Below are 14,238 nucleotides of genomic sequence, written 5' to 3'. Positions count from 1 at the left end.
ATAAAGATTCCGTATGTTAACAGAGAGAGAATCGTGGATACTAAATACTATTGTTAATTTTACCTTCTAATTAGAGGAAATTGTGAGTTATCTGAAGAAAAGTGCAAGGGTGCCAATATTTATAGCTACCACTGTATAAAGGAAATGATTGTACAGCTACATTACAAGACATGTTTGCTGCATAGCTATTTATCAGTATGATTCAGTGTTAATGAAGGCAATCAGTCTGCCTGTACGAGGAAGCAGGCAACACCCACGTGTAGACATCACACTGTTTCATAAAATAATTCCCAAACCATTTAAAGCACTACACCCATAGCTATCAGCCGGTCCTCCTCCATACAGCAGGTATAGGATAAATATGCACTGACACCTGTGGGGGGGGGGGGGGGGGTTGGGATTTTAGCCATTTTGTGGGATGAGAAAGGACACTTTGGGGTGGATTTATCACACCTAAAAGTGGAGGTGTTGCCCATAGCAACCAATACGCTTCTAGCTGTCATTTATCTTGTACATTCTAGAACTCGATGGCTAGAATCTGATTGGTTGCTATGGGCAACACCTCCACTTTGCCTTTTCAGAAGCTTTAGTAAATCTGTCCCCTGGTGTTCTCAGTGACCTTTATAATCAATGTAATGCCTGGGGCTTGTCCTTTGTTATCCATGCCCCTACAAGCGACACTCCTGTTATTTTGGCATGGCAGATATACTTTACTGTGGACTAAAATAAAATGGACTGTGAGCCAGTTATCGGATCTGACACTGATTTTCAATGTACTACTTTACAGCCTCTTGTAAATCCCTCCACGTTCTCAGTATTGTGAGCCCAGGCAGAGATGTAAGATTGTGTACCTGCCGCATTGACGCCAAAGATGGAAATAAGGTCACCTGCCGAGTGTACGGGGAATAGAGGCTTAGGAAGCGGGATAGATTAATGACACCGCTGCTGGAGGCACTGGCAGTTTTATTAAAGTTTCATATTGGAGCACTGTTCCCCCCCATGCTAAGGAGGAGGAAATATTTCTGTGGTACAGAAACGCTGTGAGGGACAGGGGTACACGTTCATCTATTCTAACTAGGCTACAACATGACAGAAGCATAACATGACTGATCCGAGCAAACACTGGGAGATGGGAGCCTGCAACACAATGCTGAAAGGGTTCTCCTTGTTTACACACAGAGCAGACTGCCATCTATATCATGTTATTAATAATAATATACATGATAATGCGTCATCATTTATATAGCCAAACCAATTCCGCAGCGCTGTACAGAGAATATTTGTCACATCAGACTAGGGTTAATTTCGTCAGCAGCCAATTAACCTACTAGTATAATTTTGGAGTGATGGAGAAAACTGGAGCACCCAAAGGAACTCACACAAACACAGATAAGACCAGTTTCGGGAACTGAACTCATGACCCCAGTGCTGTGAGGCAGTAGTGCTAACCACTGAGCCACCGTGCTACCCCAATCAATTTTTAAGAGTCCCATCACTGAGGCATGAGGCACAGTGTGGTAAGTACTCTTTCATATGCTCTGCATTACAGTTTGTTGCAATTAAGATGTTTAAATAAGAGATTTTAGTGTGGGACAAGCTGAGGCTGTGAATGAAACACTGTATAACATACAGCATCTGAAGTGCAACACATTAGTTATAGTCCTACTCTCACACAACAAGCAACTAATGCTCTACAACTCTCCACGTGTGGTCCAGACACCTCCCCGCACCCACCTACTGTGATTTACCTTCAGCATTTCCAGCTTCCTTTTATTTTGGGAGGGGGGGGGGGATTTGACCCTGATAAGGGAATGTCCATGAAATTGATACATACTGGTAATTCTAACTTATTGTAATGTTTTAACCTGAATTTAAGAATAAAATCAAACACGGTTTCTGAAACGTTTCATGGGGTGTGGTATCAGCACGATTTAATCATGATTATGTCATCGTCATGGCGACCTGACCTGGCTCAACCAATCCGAAAGGAGTAGGTCCCCCAAAGATCATCTTGCTGCCTTTATGATCCACAGGGTGATGGAGAGTGCATTCAGCAGTCTCTCACTGTAGCTTAATTGCAGACTGAAAGAATGAAGGATAGAACACAAGAAAGTTATTTTTGTTACTTTCATGTTAAATTTATAATTTTATATATATGTACTCTTTAACTACATATTTTGATAGGGAGTTTGAATCCAGGAAATTTTGATGTTAACGCGCTGCTTACCATCCACATGAAGCGCCTGCCTTCCTCAGGTGCTCACTGCCCCGCCTGCTCTCCTGCAGCAACCCCCTGCCGCTGTAATTGTCTACCATGGGCACAACGCAGCTCAGAACGCTGTCTCTTTATTATAAGTGCCCTCCACATAACACATCTGTGAGCTCTTTCTCCAGAGGTGTCCACCCATTAGAGCTCTAGTTCTTGTGGGTGCTGCACAGGGCCGGTGTGACCACTTGGCGAACCTAGGCTGTCACCTAGGGTGCCATGGTTTAGGGGGCACCTAAACCACTGAATGAAATATCGCAGTGCCCCCTCATTACTTGCAGGCCGCTTACACAGAGGGGCCGCAGTAGCCGGCTTCTTACCGGTGAAGCTGACGACCGCTGCTCCTCCATGTTGGCACTGGGTGGGAGTGCAGTACCGGGCTATGATGTCACACACTGGCTTCACGCTCCCATGAGGAGAAAATGCTGCTCTGCCCCCGCTCCACACAAAGTAAGAAGTGGGGACGGGGGGCTGTCTGACAGGATGTAGGGCGGCACCTGATAGGATGTGGGTGGGGTGCCACCTCGGGGGCGTTCACTTAGCTCCATAATTTACATATATGTGAGACTGACATGCCAAGCTTTGTCATTTCAGCTTTTTGTCCTCTCTGATCTCCTTTGTACACCATCTAAGAGCGGTGGCTATAGCTGTTATGACGGAGAGGGTAGAAAATAAATTTTACTATTAAAAAAGCTGTTGAAGGAAGTCGGGGTAAGACTGAACAATGCATTTCACCCTCTTTCATCTATGACTTTTAGGAATTTGTAATCCACGGATTATCTGTTCACTAATCCCTGTAAAATAATGGTTCTCTGTTTCAGCCCAAGTGGATCCCCCCTTAATCACTAAGTTAGTATTAAACTCAATGAAGTATCCCAAAAATCTGGTCTGTTTCTGACCACCGTGGACCAAACCCGAGAACCTTAGCTGTAGAGATCTGCACAAAGTTCTGGCATTCCAGCTACCCCATGCCAAATACATATTGACATATTTTGCAAAGTAAAATATATAAAACCTGTAAACCAGTGATTACCCCAAATCTTAGAGGGACTGCTAAATTCCCAAACAGAAATTTCCAGATATGACTGGTCTTCTCATGAGAAGATACCAAATCCAGACCAAAATGCTGGGAATGCAGTCATTTGAGCTGCTGTGAAATCACTTGTTCTGTCACTGTGCATAGACATACTAACCCACTCAATGCACTCCTGCAAAGCAAGTCTGCAAAGCTGTCAGTCACTCTCCGTGTACTGGATAAGAGAAGCACTTCCCTCCTAGCATGGTAACCTGCTGTAGAGGAGTGATGTATTTACTGGAATATACACCCCAGTTATTTTATCTATATATCCAGCACAGAAATACACAGCCTTTGATATCAATTTAGGTGAAATAGTGGATTTACTTGTTCTTTAATGGTTTGTGATTCCTCCCACCTCAACCTCTTCAATTGTTAAAGGAATTCTGTTTCTGCATATAACTTCTTACAGGAACAGACCGGTTTTATTCACTAGTGCGCCACTGTCGTTGCCACAACGGAATGTGCAATTGCTGTTGTATGGGAAGCATCACAAGCGTAGTCAAGTAGAGGCTGGATAGATCAGATGGAAAGCACTATTTGATCAGCAAATAAAGGCTTGTGCTATATGCATTTTAAGAATCAGATCTGGGCACTCCCTTGGGGGTTAGAGACAATTGTCATTTTCATTACAAAGGTTGACATAATATTTGAAGCCATCCCATTGTTTGACAAATGAATCAATGTGACCTTTAGGAGGAGACAGGGAAAGAGAGAAGCGGCCAGGGGAGAGATGATAAAAATGAAAGAGGAATAAAAGAACAGAAGGAGGGAAGACTGAAGTGGAAACAGAGAGGATATCAGGAGGAGGAGAAGAGAGAAACAGTGGGGGACACGGAGAAAGAGAATTAGAGGAGAGAGGAGGGAAATCAGAGGAAAGGAGAGGGAGAGAGAGAATCAGGAGGAGGAGGAGAGAGGGGAGGGCGAGAGAGAGAGGCTGCTGCAGAAAGAATTGGTGCAGGATCAGAAAAGACGAACTGAGGGGGGGAGACAGTGATAGGGGGCGAGGAGAGACCCCCAATCCTGCCAGATCCATCTGAGGACCCCCCCAAAAAAATCAGCACAGTTCCCTCTCCCTGGAGACATGTCCAGCGAGAAAACAGGTGAGAGGGGGAGAGGAATACAGATGAGATCACAGTTTATGGGAAATGAGGGATGGAATGGGGGAGATGAGGGGGGGGGGGGTTACTTATTGACAGGAATTCTCCATAAATGTATCTGTGTTCCGTCTGTATTGTAATGCATCTGTCATCTGTATGTGTCTCTCATTCCATGTCCCTGCCCCTGCCTGTCCAATGTTCATCATCACCACAAAATAGTTACCGGTTACTGCTAGAGATGTATGGAGGAGATGGAGGACTGGGGGTGAGAGGAATTGGGGATGCTGTGGAGGAATGGGCAGAGGTGAATGTGAAAGTAATGAATCTGTAGTAGGCCATTTACACTGCCCAGTGCTATCAGATATTGCAGACACCTATATGTATAAATATGCATCCACAGTGTATAAATGGGCTGTGTGTGTGTCCATCTTGTACATGTATGTCTTGTGTCGTACTACAGATGTGTCCATAGTCATGCTGAAATTCTAGGGCTGCAATTTTATAATTATGTGCGCTAAAGATAAATAACTATTTGTATATCGGCATTATATCTTACACATATGTGTATGCATGCCTGTGTGTGTCTATATATATTGCTGTGTGATTGTCCCTGTCACTTCTTGTATGCTCTGACCTGTTATTGCCCCAGGGGGTAGTATTCTACAGCTCTGTGTGTGATAATGTCATCTCTCTCTCTCTCTCTCTTCTCTCTCTCTCTCTCTCTCTCTCCTCTCTCTCTCTCTTCTCTCTCTCTCTCTTTCTTTCTCTTTCTATCTCTCTCTTCTCTCTCTCTCTCTCTCTCTTTCTCTCTCTCTCTCTTCTCTCTCTATCTTTCTCTTTCTCTCTTTTCTCTCTTGCTCTTATCTCTCTCTCTCCATCTCCATCTCTCTCTCTCTCTTTTCTCTCTCTTATCTCTCTCTCTCTCTCTTATCTCTCTCTCTCTTATCTCTCTCTCTCTCTCTCTTTCTATCTCTCTCTCTTCTATATCTCTTTCTCTCTCTCCTCTCTCTCTCTTATCTCTCTCTCTCCATCTCTCTCTCTCTCCATCTCTCTTTCTATCTCTCTCTCTCTCTTCTCTATCTCTTTCTCTCTCTCCTCTCTTTCTCTCTCTCCTCTCTTTCCCTCTCTCTCTCTCCTCTCTCTCTCTCTCCTCTCTCTCTCTCTCTCTCATCTCTCTCTCTCTCTCTTATCTCTCTCTTTCTCTTCTCTCTCTCTCTTCTCTCTCTCTCTCTCCATCTCTCTCTCTCTCTTCTCTCTCTCTTCTCTCTCTCTCTCCATCCCTCACGCCCCCTCCTACTCTACCTCCTTCCTCTCTTTAGGCCCTCCGGATTCGGGATCCCATAGTTCCCCCCCACCTTATAACCAACCAGGGGGGGAAGGTCCCTGCAATGGAGTTATTCCAGGCTATAATGATCCTCCACCCCAGCCAGCCAATGCCACCCTTCCCCGTCAGGACCCCCAGGGATACCTACAGGAGACCCCTTTTTCGGGACCACCACCTGCCCCCCAAGGATACGTGGTGCAGACTCACACAAATACGGGGACTATGCCAGTTGGAGGGTACGTGCAACAAGCCACAGGGTATCCTATGCACCTGCAGCCGTGCACTGCCTACGTCCCTGTGTACCCCATGGGAACGGTGAGTAAAAGTAAACAAGAAAACATACTTGTGGGAATGGGAAGACAGAAGTTAGCTGGTCTCTAATCAAAAATCTATATGCATTCAATGTGAAAAGACTTTGCTATGTAGCTATCCAAAAGCTATTATCCTCTGTTATCAGTCATTTTAGGTAGCGCTTTAAATGTGTGCAATTAGTTGTATCACTGCTATGTAATTACAGCCGTATAGATCTTATTATGGCAAGTACCTGGAATGGTATATATTTCTTACTATTGCAAATATATTTTTTCTATAGTATAATATATATAATAAACTCTTAAATTTGCTGGCCCTTTAGTGGGGAGAATTATAAGAATAGATGGATTTGTGTACAAATGTTGAAGCTGAGAGGATTAGGGATCACCTCCCCATTCCCCAATTGGCCGCTTTTTTACATTTGGGTGAGCGCTGGTTCATCGTTTTATAAATGTTGAAGCAGGAATGCACTGAAGGGAAGAGACACAATTACTGGGCAAGACAGTGTGGGCCTGAGTCGTTGGGGAAAGTAAGGCAAGAAAAGGAGTAAATGTTCTCTGGGTCAAACCATGTTAGACTGCAAGGGGTGCATATTAGTTTATTATTTTGCCCAAAAGTTAAATACTGGCTGTTTTTTCATCTAGCACACAAGTACTTGATAGCTTTATTTTCACACTGAAATTTAAAGTTGATCTAGGACATGCCCTACGCCAACTATAAATCTGTCCCCACATTTTAAATTTACCTCCCCCTCCAATGCAACATGGTTTTGCCCAGATGCAAAGTTACTCCTTTTTTTTATGCTTTACTCTCCTTAATGACTCAGGCCCAGTGTGTTTTTATTTCATTGACCTATGTTCTCCATTCATCAGCAATACCAAACTGGAGCTGTTCCACCCCAGCCTGGGATCCCACCTCCTCAGATCCCCCCAGGATTGGCCCTGCTAGAGCCACGACGCCCGCCCCATGACTACATGCCGATTGCTGTGCTTACCACAATCTGCTGCTTCTGGCCCACCGGAGTCATCGCCATCATAAAGGCTGTACAGGTGAGTGTTTTACCCTACGTTAAGGGAGAGCCATGCGTTCTGTGCCTTTGTGTTACTATACCACACAACATGTGGAGGAATAACCCAATACTCTGAGATTATCATGTCGCCTCTTAAAAACCTGGGATTACCTTGTGTGTCATTTTGTGGTCCTGTAAGGATGGACCGAGCCTTAGCAATTCTGTGTGTGTCACTGGGCAGGGCCGTCTTTCCCATTGGGCATGCTGGGCAGGTGCCCGGGGGCCCTGCAGCCCGGGGGGCCCGTCGGAGGCAGGAAAAAAAAAACCCTGAAAAAAAAGAAGAAAATACTTACCTTGCTCTCATCTGGCGATCCGGCTCCCTCCCTGGTCTCCTCCTCCGTCGCGCTGGCAGTGCATGTCGGGCGTGATGTCATCACACCCGCCCGACATCCATTGCGGAGCGTGACGGAGGAGGAGACCAGGGAGGGAGCCGGATCGCCAGCTGACAGAACGGTAAGTATTTTCTTCTTTTTTTTCAGGGTTTTTTTTTTCCTGCCTCCGACGGGCCCCCCTGGGCTGCAGGGCCCATGTATATAATCATTTTTTTTTTTATTTTGTATATATAGGGGCCCCGGTGCACTGCTGTGCCCGGGGGCCCAAGAGGTTCTTAAGAGGGCCCTGTCATTGGGTCCTTCTTTCTGGAAATACTCACCCATTGCACTCTCCTATGTGAAAGGACAGACTCCTAGCACTCTCCTATGTGAAAGGACAGACTCCTAGCACTCTCCTATGTGAAAGGACAGACTCCTAGCACTCTCCTATGTGAAAGGACAGACTCCTATCACTCTCCTATGTGAAAGCACAGACTCCTAGCACTCTCCTGTGTGTGATCAGGCTTGGCTTTCTTGAAGGAACCTATAGTCTCTACTATAGTCTCTAGGTTTCACTAGGTCATGATTTCTGGAAGGGTAGGCCAATAAGATTCTCCTGTCTTCTGTATTACTGGATCCCCCTAGCACTCTTCTGTGTATCACTGGTTCATCCTTTCTGGTTAGACTGGCCCGTAGCACTCTCTTGTGTACCACTAGGTTATCCTTTCTGGGTGGACTGGCCCGTAGCACTCTTCTGTGTACCACTGGGTCATCCTTTCTGGGTGGACTGGCCCGTAGCACTCTTCTGTGTACCACTGGGTCATCCTTTCTGGGTGGACTGGCCCGTAGCACTCTTCTGTGTACCACTGGGTCATCCTTTCTGGGTGGACTGGCCCGTAGCACTCTTCTGTGTACCACTGGGTCATCCTTTCTGGGTGGACTGGCCCGTAGCACTCTCCTGTGTACCACTAGGTCATTCTTTCTGGGTGGATTGGCCCGTAGCACTCTTCTGTGGATCACTGGGTCATCCTTTCTGAGTGAACTGGCCCGTAGCACTCTTCTGTGTACCACTAGGTCATTCTTTCTGAGTGGACAGGACCCTGGCACTCTCCTGTGGATCACTGGGTCATCCTTTCTGGGTGGACTGGCCCGTAGCACTCTCCTGTGTACCACTAGGTCATTCTTTCTGGGTAGATTGGCCCGTAGCTCTATCCTGTGGATCACTGGGTCATCCTTTCTGAGTGAACTGGCCCGTAGCACTATTCTGTGTACCACTAGGTCATTCTTTCTGAGTGGACAGGACCCTGGCACTCTCCTGTGGATCACTGGGTCATCCTTTCTGGGTGGACTGGCCTGTAGCTCTATCCTATGGATCACCAGGTCATGCTTTCTGGTAGGACAGGTATCTAGCACTCTTCAGTGTGTGTGTATCACTGAGGAGGGACAGACTTTTAGCACAGTGACCTTTGTCACAGGGTTATACTATCTGTATGTCTTATTTTACTCAGAGGTGCATCTGTCCATTCATTCTAGCTGCACATTAATATAGATCACTTGCTACCTGTGTCTCTATATTTCTCCATAACCTGCTGAATGTACTGATAGTGCATTTTACTGCTTATTTCACAAGCATACATCAGTATAATAACTCGGGGACATTACAGGATAAAGGACTGCACGTTGGTAATGTTTCATGTTTACACAACTTTTACGTGCAAATGTGAGACAGGAGCATAAATAGATTCTGATCAAAATGTCACGTACTATAATACAACCTGCCTGTGCTCTGAATGGGATGCCTCCAAGTTTTTAGTGATAACCAACTTTTCTTTATTTAACTATGAGAGCTACATAACTACCACCACTGTTTTGTGCTTTTTGCACTAAAATGAACCTGCTTAGTTATTCCTACAGCTTACTTTGCCCATTGTCCTGACAAATTCTTACCGCATTAGCACGGCCGCAAGTCCAGGTACATATGGTAACAGCTGTACATTATCCCTCCTGTCTATTTTGAGATTGGCGATACAGATGTTTAGGAATGATGTTGTATGCTCATTCCTAGAACTCTTTTTGTGTTCATTTGTCACTGCAGGAGGAACAGGCCCCTATAGCACTCATAACTGTCATTTCATTACTTTATACCAGGCCTGGCCAACCGGTAGTTCTCCAGGTAGCCATCCGATGGCTGGCTAGGGTATGCTGGGACTTGTAGTTTTACAACGCCTGGAGAGCCACAGGTTGGCCAGGCCCGCTCTATGCACTAAGATAAAGAGTTTAGAGCTCTTTTGTGTTTTGTTTTTTTTCAGTTGAGGTGATTTCTGAAAGTGCAATGGTGCAAGGCCGCAGCACAGGGCTGTTGTGCGTAGGGCAGTGGATTCCAAACTTTTTCAGTTCAAGGCACCCTTAGGGTCTCCAAAATGTTTTCAAGGCACCCCATAGCCAAAATAATTACCAAGTAGTCCCCCGCCTTACTTACCACTGGCCCTGGCCGAGGAACCCCTGTGAGATCGCCGAGGCACCCCTGGGAGCCTAGGTGCACAGTTTGGGAACCACTGGTGTAGGGGGAGACGCATAGATTTGCGTCCAAGATAGCAGGGATGCAAAGATTTTGTGCCAACCAATGGAAACAGTCAGGTGGAGAAGAGGCATTCCTTGCTAAGTGCAGAATAAGCGCCCAAAAGCGTCAGTTTTGTACAGACACGGAAAAAATAGATTACATTTTGCTGGACAGGATTATTTAAAATAGATAAGGGGATGGAGAGGGTGAATTTACAGGGGTGCCCCCTCTTTCTTCTTCCCGCATAATGGGTTCAACTTTTTCTCTTGACTTTAAGAATTCCAGTTACACTTCTGCGGGAAAGTGTCGATGGGGCAAGTAAATTATCCTGTTGTCATTGGATCGTACATGCCCCTTTTATTAATTATTATTATTATTATTATTATTATTATTATTATTATTATTATGATATATGTATGCAACAGTTGTTTTTCATTCCAGCAAAACAGCATTTGTTTGAGGAAAGGTTATCTCCGTTGTATTTTGAAAACAAATAGAACTGGTCCTAGGATTGACCATAATAAATCCCTTCTAGACGGGACAAATAGTCTGAAGAATTATTGTGTTAATCATTGTTTCAAAGCAAGGGGAAAAATGTTACAAAGGTCTACAATTTTCGTTACCAATCTGGTTACTAGGCAGAATTTGTGTTCTGCTTACTCGGTGTAATTATTTAGAGCTAAGGTGTGGCTTTGTGGAGCAGAATGCATCTGAACTTATTGTATCCTCTATCACAGAAAATGATACCTGCTGATCTGAATATATTGACGATTTCTGTGTCGTTGTGTTTCTAAGCGCACGTCAAGCTATGTAATAAAAAGTTTACAACACACAAAAGTGACACATGTGATAAGCACAGTCCTGATGTCAACCCACTGGTATAGTTAAGTTAACAAATAAATAAGGCTCAGTCAAGCAGTATGTTATAATAAAAAATTAAAAGTTATGGTCCCAAACTGCATTTTTGCAGTTCCCGCAAAACGCATTTTCTGAGCATCCACCGGTCCGCAAATGTGACCATATACTGATTTTAAGTGGATGATTCTAAAGAGGGGTATTTCCAAAGGCCGTTAAGTGGGTCTGTATAGCAGAAAGGAGGCATGAACGAGCGCTACTGAGAGTGAAGGGGGAGGGGCTGTCACAACAAATGCCGCCATCCTTGTTTCAGCTACTCGCTTATCCCCAACTCCCGCCCAACGCATTGTCTTCAGCCTTTACGTGGGAATACTTCAAGATGAAAACCTTACTAAATTTTTCTTTCATGTTTTCTTTTTGCTTTGGAAAATAACTATTCTCCTGTGTTTTAAAATTCATTTCAGTTTATACCTCTCCCTGTCACAATTTTGCACCCACCATAGCCTCACGCCCTAGGATGCAGCCTAGTCATTCTATTGGTTAATCATACCTTGGAACCACAAACCACCAACCAAACACTTGCTTTCATTGTCTAACTTGTACTAGGCAGATAAAAGCTGATTGCTGATTGGTTGCTGTGGTTCAGTGCATATTTTGAAACTAAATGTAGTGAGCCCGGGTGTTTAAGGAGTACATTTGATCCTGAACAAACCATGTTGCAATGCATGGGGTGCAAATTAGTTTATTATTTTGCATGTAAGGAAAATACTGGCTGTTTATTCATATAGCGCACAAATACTTGATAGCTTTATTTTTACACTGAAATTTACAGTTGAGCTAGGACATGTCCTATTAAAACTATAAATCTGCCCCCACATTTTAAAATTGACTTTCCCCTCCAATGGAACATGGTTTTGCCAAGGTGCAAAGTTACTCATTTTTCCCCTCCAATGCAACATGGATTTGCAAGGTGCAAAGTTACTAATTTTTTTATGCATTGATCATCTTAATGACTCAGGCCCAGTGTTTGTAAAGAGTCTCTGTGGTTCTACAGGTGAAAGCACATATGTCCTGCTCTATCCTTGGAATGTCATTCTGTTCGGTGAAGCTACAGTCCGTTAATTCTCTTAGTCCTTTCTGTATAGATGTCTACCACCTCCAGTACTGTTTTCTGTGTTCTGGACACGGTATAGACATGTAGCATTTTTGTTACTTGTGGAAATATTTTACTGTCAGATACAGTGGAGAGTGCTAGATGTTGGTTGAAGGTTCTCAGCGCCTCATTAAGAGCCCATGGGGCCCCTGGCAAGATACTGGCTTGGGCCCCCTTCCCCTCTCTCCATTTGTGAAACAAAACACATAAACATTGGTTACGGTTATCCGGTGCCCACTGAGAATAAAGCGAGAGCTTAGGTTGCCTAATGGATGATTTGGCTGTAGAGGTACTGACCACTCGTACTCGACAATTAATTGGTGGAGACAAAGTCCTGCAGCTTGCCCCTATCCTTGCATAGAGGTACAGATCCAACATGTGCTCTTTCTTGTGCAGAAGGACAGTCTTGGAGATGTCGTGACAGAGATAAAGCTTCTTTTCCTTTTGTACTTGCAGGTTAGGACAGCTTTGGCCCGTGGGGACCTGATGTCTGCAGAAATAGCCTCACGTGAGGCTCGGAACTTCTCCTTCATCAGCCTGGCAGTGGGCATTGCCGCCATGGTCCTGTGTACCATCCTGACAGTGGTCATTATCATCGCAGCTCAGCACCATGACAATGACTGGGGTAACTGAATTATTCCTCCGAGACTTGGGGGCAACTGGAGGACAGGCCAAGCCACCAAGATCTCTCCCAGCACTTTCTTAACTCTCTTCTCTTCAGTCCTTTTTTTGGATTCTCTCTTTTTTTAATCCTTTTTCATCTTTTTTAATGTCTTCCTTTCATTTTGCTTCTGTTCTTTCGTTATTTAACCATTTGTATAATTTCTTCTACATTTTTTGTGTCTCTTAGTTTCATTCTTCTAGTTAAAATTTTACCCCTCGGTTGACCATGTTCCATCTTTTCATATTGTGTCTCTCGTCTCCCGTTTTCCTTGTCTATCTCTATCTCTCGTCCTCTTACCCGTCCAATCTGTTCCCCATCCCACCTCCTTTGTTATAAAATAATACAGGTGCCATCTAGGGGCTATTATGGGGTGTAAGAGTTTCATTGGGGTATTTTTCAGCTATGTGTCAAGGGCGCAGGAGGCCAATGAGCTGAGAAATGTTGACTCTAGGAGATAGCAGGACCTTTGCTGTGAGAGACAGCCGAAGACAGGAAAATAAGAGGACTAGTCAGTCCTATAGACAGAGACAGTTTGGATACCAGGCAAACTTAAAGAGTCGTGTGGAGTGAGTGAAGAAGATTTTTGGAGTGGATGGGTGACATGAGAAGTTGAGGAGCTCTTAGACATGAGAAGCCATTCGGTGGTATCTAGACGGTGACCCTCATTCGCAGGTGCATCTTGCTGATGCTGAGAAGAATCAGAACGATTAATGATACCATGCGCTTACATAGTGCGTACATCTGAATAGACAGGTGGACTATACAAGCTCTAGTGACTTTCCATTTTAACAGAGACATTTTCTTGACAATGTGATCAATTGGCTTCTCTCATAACCCTAATACGGAGATATTTTTGGAGTGTTTTATCAGTGCTTGAAACATTTAGGTCAGAGAAGATGCAGGAGCTGGTGAGACAGCTGCAGTGTGCGAGAGATTTAGTGTCTACATCAGCTTATAATTAACTATAACTACAACTAGAAAAGAGGGCGAAATTCGCTGCCACATCTAAGACATAACCTGCATCGTTACATTGTTAGGGGATAGGGAGGGGGCGGTGTCTTTACAATCGTTTTTGCAATATTAAGTTATATGTCAGCATTAGACCAGGGGGAGGCTAGCTACATGGCTCTCCAGCTCGCTTTGAACAACAAATCCCAGCATGCCCTGCAGCTTGAGTGTCACATGACATGCCACCTGCACCAAGGGAAAAAGGAGCATGAAAGAGATAGAGAGAGAGAGAGAGAGAGAGAGCGTTGAAGTTTGAGTGTGTAATACAGAGACAGCTGCTATATTTAAGAACAATGTTATAGGGTGGGATGGTTTATTTCTGTGATTAAAAATATATTCATGGTTCCGATTAATATTCTTTAATATTCTTAATAACTTATTTATTTATTTATTGGTTGGAGGGATGCATTGTGGGTATTTATTCATTAGCATTTGGAATGGTTATTTAGCTGCATTATATATAATAAAATCCAAAATCTATTTCAGTGGTTTCTCTCAAATCTTTGCTGGGAAAATGTCTTTCAAATATCTTGAATACTTT

General features: G+C 44.2%; 1 protein-coding gene across 1 annotated transcript; it reads left to right on the top strand.

Moving 5' to 3' along the window:
* Positions 1-4,254: 4,254 nt before the first annotated feature.
* PRRT1 (proline rich transmembrane protein 1) lies at positions 4,255-14,177 on the top strand. The gene is made up of 4 exons (XM_075186531.1): positions 4,255-4,444; positions 5,761-6,080; positions 6,950-7,126; positions 12,482-14,177. Exons 1-4 carry the CDS (start codon positions 4,426-4,428, stop codon positions 12,656-12,658), a joined length of 693 nt encoding a protein of 230 aa, XP_075042632.1. The 5' UTR covers positions 4,255-4,425; the 3' UTR covers positions 12,659-14,177.
* Positions 14,178-14,238: the final 61 nt, after the last annotated feature.

The sequence above is a fragment of the Mixophyes fleayi genome, chromosome 9 (genome assembly GCF_038048845.1).
Source record: "Mixophyes fleayi isolate aMixFle1 chromosome 9, aMixFle1.hap1, whole genome shotgun sequence".
Classification (NCBI taxonomy): domain Eukaryota; kingdom Metazoa; phylum Chordata; class Amphibia; order Anura; family Limnodynastidae; genus Mixophyes; species Mixophyes fleayi.
This window is presented reverse-complemented; position numbering and strand designations above follow the sequence as displayed.